Genomic DNA, 6,899 nt, shown 5'->3' with positions numbered 1-6,899 from the left:
GCCAGAAGGAGTTGGGCCTGCTGTACCACCCATAGGAGAGAGTGCAGGTGAGTGACCAAAAGGAGGAGTTGGCCTCTGTGTCTCCTCATTTCCCCTTTCCCCTTTGGGCAGCACAAGCAGAAAGAATTGCAGCCAGTGGGGCTGCTCAGAGAATGTGCAAACCACAGAAGACTGGTTGGAACATAGGAAACTGCCTTCTACCAAGTCAGACCATTACATACGAAGAGCCCTGCTGGATCAGGCCGAAGGCCCATCTAGTCCAGCATCCTGTTTCACACATTGGCCCACCAGATGCCGCTGGAAGCCTACAGGCAGGAGTTGAGGGCATGCCCTCTCTCCTGCTGTTACTCCCCTGCAACTGGTAATCGGAGGCATCCCGTCCCTGAGGCTGGAGGTGGCCCACAGCCCTCCGACTAGTAGCCGTTGATAGACTTCTCCTCCATGAAGTTATCCAAACCATTGGTTCATCTAGCTCAGTATTTTCCACACAGACTGGCAGCAGCTACTCCAAGGTTGCAGGCAGGAGTCTCTCCCAGCCTTATCTGGAGATGTCAAGGAAGGAACTTGGATCCTTCTGCATGCAGGTGCTCTTCTCAGAGTGGCCCCATCACCTAAGGGGAATATCTTACAGTGCTCACACTTAGTCTCCCATTCCAATGCAAGCGAGGGTGGACCCTGCTTAGCAAAGGGGACAGTTCATGCTTGCTACCACAAGACCAGCTCTCCTCCCTTGCTCTTTGCAGGTGAAGCTACTTGCTTGCTTTCTCTGGCAGGCGTAGCAGGGAAGCTGAGGCGTCGCAGTGCCCCAGGCACCTTTACCCTGCTTGCATGCCTCTCTTCTTCTGGGTGCCCTGATGGAGGAGATTGGGGCCAGTGGGCCCAAACCTGTGTGCTGTTTTGCTCAGAAAGAGGACAAGTGTCTCTCTCCATACAGCCTCTGGTGCACAATCCTGAGAGGTTTCATTCAGACATTACATCCTATATGCATATTGGTGTCTATTCATACACGGTTTTGTGTGACTATAAGGTGTTCATTTTAAAAGTGAATCTGGTTGCAGACCCCTTCAAATGCAAGGTACAGATAAGAAATGCAGTACTTGAGGAGCAAGTACTCAAATATGAAATACCTGTTAAGCAGGGGTGGAGTGGAGTGGGGACACACAGGGACAACACCGATACTTCTCAACTGGTCTTGTGGTAGCAAGCATGATTTGTCTCCTTAGCTAAGCAGGTCTGCCCTGCTTGCATATGAATGGGAGACTAGAAGTATGAGCACTGTAAGATATTCCCCTCAGGGGATGGAGCCGCTCTGGGAAGAGCAGAAGGTTCCAAGTTCCCTCCCTGGTATCTCCAAGATAGTGCTGAGAGAGATTCCTGCCTGCAACCTTGGGGAAGCTGCTGCCAGTCTGTGAAGACAATACTGAGCTAGATAGACCAATGGTCTGACTCAGTATATGGCAGCTATGTTACCTATGTAACTTCTCTGGCTGTTGGGGTGGGCATGGCCATGGGGGCTGTCATGGAGAGTGCCTGCACTTCTGAATTGCACCTACATCACTGCCTGTAAGTATGCATAGACTGTACATGTTTTGAACATAATGTGTGAAAAGGGCTAGTGTGTGCATGTAATCCATAACCTCTACCCCTTGCTGCTCAGTGCTCAGGGAAGACAGGATGACTTGAGGAGAAGCTTGGTCCCCCATAACCAGGAAGGCGCCTATGCACAGTAAACCATGCAAAGGATCAGTCTTTGCTTTTGCTTACCCTAGGGGTGCAGACAGAGATAAAGTTTGGGAAGGGTATCTACACCCCTAGCTTACTCAACACCTAGTGTGTGATCATTTCCCCAAAAGTCTGAATCATAGCCCCATGGGGGCTACTCTCCTCACTGAGGGGTAGGGCGTCACAACATGGATCATGGGGTATGGAAGAGGTAGGTGATTTAGCCTTCTGCATTGCTCCCCCTGCCCCTCCCCGTTTCCTATCTCCGCCGGGCCAGGAGAGGACGGGTGACCATAATCAACCACCGGGAGCCAGGGCTTCAAAACAGAGGGGTCAGGGTGCACGTGTTAGCCAATCGGAGGGACGAAGCGGGAGGGACCGGTGGCTCTGATGACCAATGAAGCCGCGAGGGAAGAAGAGGGGAGGAGCCTTGCTGTTCTATCTGTCAAAGACGGAGGACTCCCTGTTTCCTCCGTCTCATCCGACTTCGCAATGACTGCTCACAGCTTCGCGCTGCCCATCATCCTCTTCTCGATCTTCTGGGGGCTCGTGGGATTCGCGGGACCCTGGCTCGTGCCCAAGGGACCCAACCGAGGGTGAGGCTCCCCGACCCCCTTCCTCCCCGCTTCGTCTCACCCACCAGCTCCAGGGATGCTGACCGCCTGCGGGGAGAAAAGTCATTCCTGGCTTAAGAGAGCCTCGAGGGCCCCCATCAAAAAAAGAAACGGAACCGCTCCTCCCGACCTTCGCACGCTTTCCTCTCCCACGGCAGCAGGGTGCTACTCCCGCCAGCCATGGACAAGGCCTCGTTTGTCGTTTACACATTAAGTAGTCGGAGATGCATCAATTCAGGCTGCAAAGGGTGGGATGTGGGGTGGGGGGGGCGAGATCCCATTTTTCAATGCTGCGTTAAGCATTCCCTGCAAACAGAAAAGCAGCGTGGTTGGCCTAGATATGCCATTCTGTTCTTCCTTATACTGGATTTCTCCCTAATATGCTATAGTTTTCTGTTTGCAACAGGAAGAGTTTTTTATGGAGAGACGCACTCAAAAAGGTCTCTTCTTGTAGCCCGCTGTGGTACAATCTATCTTACCACTTCATTCTGTGGCTTGCGTAGACTTAGCCTGAGATCTGGGTGGCCTGTGTGTAGGCTTCACTTCCATTGCCTGCTTTGCTAGCACCATTGTAGCAGCCAGAGAAATTTAGCCACTTCCCCTTCCTGATGAGCTTTTAAAAGAGCTTGATAATCCTCGTCTTCCAAGAGACATCTTAAATCTGGTTTGAATTAGTTTTCCAGTGTAGCCAATATTAGCTTCTGTATTTACTACTGTTGTCCTGATTTTTTGTAAAAAAAATATTATTTTATTGTCTTTATTGTAAGCTGCTTGAAGCAATAGTTTGCATGGGGGTAGAAATGTTTAAGAGAATGTTTTTGTTTTTCTCTGCAGAGTAATTATTACTATGCTGGTTACCACTGCTATTTGCTGCTACCTCTTGTAAGTATCAGGAAGAAGGTGGTTTGGGTACTGGACCCGATTGTGCCTAGTTGGAAACCTATCACCCACTTAATTGGGCTAGCTCAGGGGCTAGGATCCAATGCTTGCTTCTGGATGTTGGGAGAATAGAAAGCCATTCTGGATAGAATAGAAAGGACCTCCAATATTAGAGACCCCACCTCTGATGCGGAAATTGGTTCTCTGGTTCCCAGTCCCTTATTTACCACAGAGGTGTATAAGCAGCCTGAATAAGGAACTGAAGTCTGCTTCCCTACAAAGCTTTGGATTGCCTGACCCAAGCTGGACATTGTGAACCGGTCCTCTACAGGTGAAACTCGGAAAATTAGAATATCGTGCAAAAGTCCATTAATTTCAGTAATGCAAATTAAAAGGTGAAACTGATATATGAGACAGACGCATTACATGCAACGTGAGATAAGTCAAGCCTTAATTTGTTATAATTGTGATGATCACGGCGTACAGGTCATGAAAACCACAAATCCACAATCCCAGAAAATTAGAATATTACATGGAACCAAGAAGACAAGGATTGTAGAATAGAACAATATCGGACCTATGAAAAGTATAAGCATGCATATGTATTCAGTACTTGGTTTGGGCCCCTTTTGCAGCAATTACTGCCTCAATGCAGCGTGGCATGGATGCTATCAGCCTGTGGCACTGCTGAGGTGTTATGGAAGACCAGGATGCTTCATTAACGGCCTTCAGAAATTCTGCATTGTTTGGTCTCATGTCTCTCATCCTTCTCTTGGCAATGCCCCATAGATTCTCTATGGGGTCAGGTCAGGCGAGTTTGCTGGCCAATCAAGCACAGTACACTGTATACTTTTCAGAGGTCCGATATTGTTCTATTCTACAATCCTTGTCTTCTTGGTTCCATGTAATATTCTAATTTTCTGGGATTGTGGATTTGGGGTTTTCATGAGCTGTATGCCATGATCATCACAATTATAACAAATTAAGGCTTGACTTATCTCGCTTTGCATGTAATGCGTCTGTCTCATATATCAGTTTCACCTTTTAATTTGCATTACTGAAATTAATGAACTTTTGCACGATATTCTAATTTTCCGAGTTTCACCTGTACATAATGCCCTGACACTGTGTCTGCCTTAAAGCTTTATTTTAGCACAACGCTCTTTTGATATCCCCAGGCCAAGACCTATGAATGAGGGCTTTGCACCCCAAAATAAGCCTTGGACCACTGTCTATTATGATCTTTGGAGAGGGCCGGTTACAGTTGCCACTGGCTCGTTTCGTGGCAACTTGGGATCAGGCCTTCTCTGTGGCTGCCCCAGGGCTTTGGAATAAGCTCCCTGCCAAAATAAGAGCATCTCTTTCTCTGTTTGCTTTTAAGAAGAACCTTAAGATGCACCTGTTTTCACAGGCTTTTAACGGAAATCAATTTTCAACTGTTTAATTTGGTTTTATCAGATGGATTTTTACTGTATTTTGTAAAATTTTAACTGTTTTCTGTTTTATATTTTAAATTTTGTACACTGCCTAGAAATGTACATATCAGGTGGTATAAAAACATGATAGATTAAATAATAAGCTGTACATCCCTACTATCAGAAGACCGTCAACTACGAAGGGATATCCTGGCCATGGGCAATACATGGCCTGCCCCTGTTTCCCAGCACTGGTGCAGGAGTTAGTGCCTACTGCCTAGCACATGAGCCATGTTCCCATCCTGCTTTCTTTTTCTTACAGCTGGCTTATAGCAATCCTAGCCCAGGCCAACCCACTATTTGGACCTCAGCTGAAGAATGAGACTATCTGGTATGTGCGCTTCCTGTGGGAGTGACCTGTACCACTGCAGACTGATCCAACAGGTACAAACCCAACTTGCAAATAAATTTGTGGAAGTTACTGATCTGCCTACAACACACACCAGTTAAGAATCAACTTGCCTTTAGTTTATACAAGCTTCTGTGGAGAATTTCTTACTTGTCCCAGACCTGTAGCTATTGGGAAACCTGAACTTGGCAGGAAATGGTGCAACCAGTAGAAGCAGAAGGCCTCCTTCATCTGTTCAAGTAGCTTTGGATGATGTCATTTGGTGGTTCTACAGGAAAGGCTTCTGCTCATAGGAACATAGGAAGCTGCCTTATCAGACCATTGTCAGACCATTGGTCCATCTAGCTCAGTTTGGCTGGCAGTGGCTCTCCAAGGTTTCAGGCAGAACTCTTTCCCAGACCTACCTGGAGATGCCAGGGATTGAACCTGAGACTAGTGATGTGCACGGACCGGTCCGGAGGCCATTCTACAGACCTCCGGACCAATCCGATCTTCTGGCAGTTTGAGGTTCGACTGCCAGGGTTGGGGTTCCTTTAAGGGCGGGGGGAGGGTGTACTTATGTTTTTTGCCAAGCATTTGAGGTGGCAGGATACCTCCCTGCCACCCCTTCCCCCTCTTGGCTGCAAAAGGCTTCAGAGAGCCTTTTGCACATGCGCTGCAGAGACATGGTGTGCGCACACAACGTGCACACACAGCTGAGAGGGGGAAGGGGCAGCAGGGAGGTATCCTGCCGCCCCAAATGCTTGGCAAAAAACATGTGCCGGTGGGGGGAAAGCAGCGGGAGGGGTAAGTACACCCTCCCCCTACCCTTAAAGGAACCCCCACCTCAGTGCCGGACCGCAGCTCCGCGGATCCGTACACATCCATACCTGAGACCTTCTGCATACAAACCACTGAGCTACAGCCCATCCCCGAAGGGGAATATCTTGCATCAGACATGTGGTCACCCACCTAAATTTAAGCCAGGGTGGACCATGCTTAGCAAAGGAGAAAATGCATGCTTGCTACCCACAAGACCAGCTCTCTTTGAAAGGTTCCCTTGCTCTCCCCCCACCCACACACTTTTTTGGCCTTCTTCCCTCTGAGGGTAACTTATTTGAATGCTAAGGAAAAACAGCACACCATTTCCCCCCCTGTCCAGCTCAGTACAGTTCAATGCCAAGTTCATTTTCCCTCTCTCTCTTCTAGGCTTCTTTCTGATGATAGCTGCAGCTCCATCTCTTGTGTCCTCCAGAACCAACCCAATGAATATTTTGCAGCCTCATGTCCCCACAGCAGTAGATCGAAGAGCACATTAAGGGACCATTTTACATGTTCTACTATTCTCTTCCCTGTTGTTCTTTACTGATGCATCTTGAGGGGGTGGGGATCTACCCTTGATTTCATTTTGTAACTTGTCTTTCTCCCTTGCCAGCTGATTAACATTTTGCATTCTGTAAGTCTTGTGATCACCATCAAGGCAGAGTGTTCTGATATCCCCTTGCCCAAGACACAAAGATCCTTCCTTACCTTTAAATGATACTAGCCTACTAGTCCATCTTTGTCCAGTTCTGCAGAGGCTACTGGGTTAGAGCGCATTCGCCTAGACTTCCCTCTTATTCTTATTTTAAATACTTATACCCAGCCCCTTCAATACACTATTGCTCGGGGTGGCTGCTCTTCTCCTGTATTATGAGAGTCTATATGTATTTATGTGGTGTAAACTTGTATTGTGAAAATAAAGTTTTTAGAATGTGATCTTGCTTTAGTAAGCACAAGGGATTCTATCTTGTCTGAAGGTAATCTAAGGTTAGGCCCCTGCCTTCACTCATTACTCTACATCATCCACAATGATAATATGCTGTAATCGGATAAACTAAA

General features: G+C 47.6%; 1 protein-coding gene across 1 annotated transcript; it reads left to right on the top strand.

Moving 5' to 3' along the window:
• The first annotated feature begins 2,123 nt into the window (after positions 1 to 2,123).
• LOC128350921 (V-type proton ATPase subunit e 2) lies at positions 2,124 to 6,776 on the top strand. The gene is made up of 4 exons (XM_053309812.1): positions 2,124 to 2,318; positions 3,171 to 3,218; positions 4,953 to 5,074; positions 6,228 to 6,776. Exons 1-3 carry the CDS (start codon positions 2,215 to 2,217, stop codon positions 5,044 to 5,046), a joined length of 246 nt encoding a protein of 81 aa, XP_053165787.1. The 5' UTR covers positions 2,124 to 2,214; the 3' UTR covers positions 5,047 to 5,074; positions 6,228 to 6,776.
• Positions 6,777 to 6,899: the final 123 nt, after the last annotated feature.

Source organism: Hemicordylus capensis, chromosome 3 (assembly GCF_027244095.1).
Source record: "Hemicordylus capensis ecotype Gifberg chromosome 3, rHemCap1.1.pri, whole genome shotgun sequence".
Classification (NCBI taxonomy): domain Eukaryota; kingdom Metazoa; phylum Chordata; class Lepidosauria; order Squamata; family Cordylidae; genus Hemicordylus; species Hemicordylus capensis.
Note: the sequence above shows the minus strand (reverse complement) of the source record. Positions and strands in the feature narration are given on the sequence as shown.

Excerpts from the sequence above, each read along its gene's own strand:
- LOC128350921 (XM_053309812.1), top strand. The coding sequence starts at position 2,215 with ATGACTGCTCACAGCTTCGCGCTGCCCATCATCCTCTTCTCGATCTTC. Across the intron at positions 2,319-3,170 it reads CCCAAGGGACCCAACCGAGG|AGTAATTATTACTATGCTGG; the intron begins GTGAGGCTCCCC and ends TTTTCTCTGCAG. Across the intron at positions 3,219-4,952 it reads GCTATTTGCTGCTACCTCTT|CTGGCTTATAGCAATCCTAG; the intron begins GTAAGTATCAGG and ends TTTTTCTTACAG.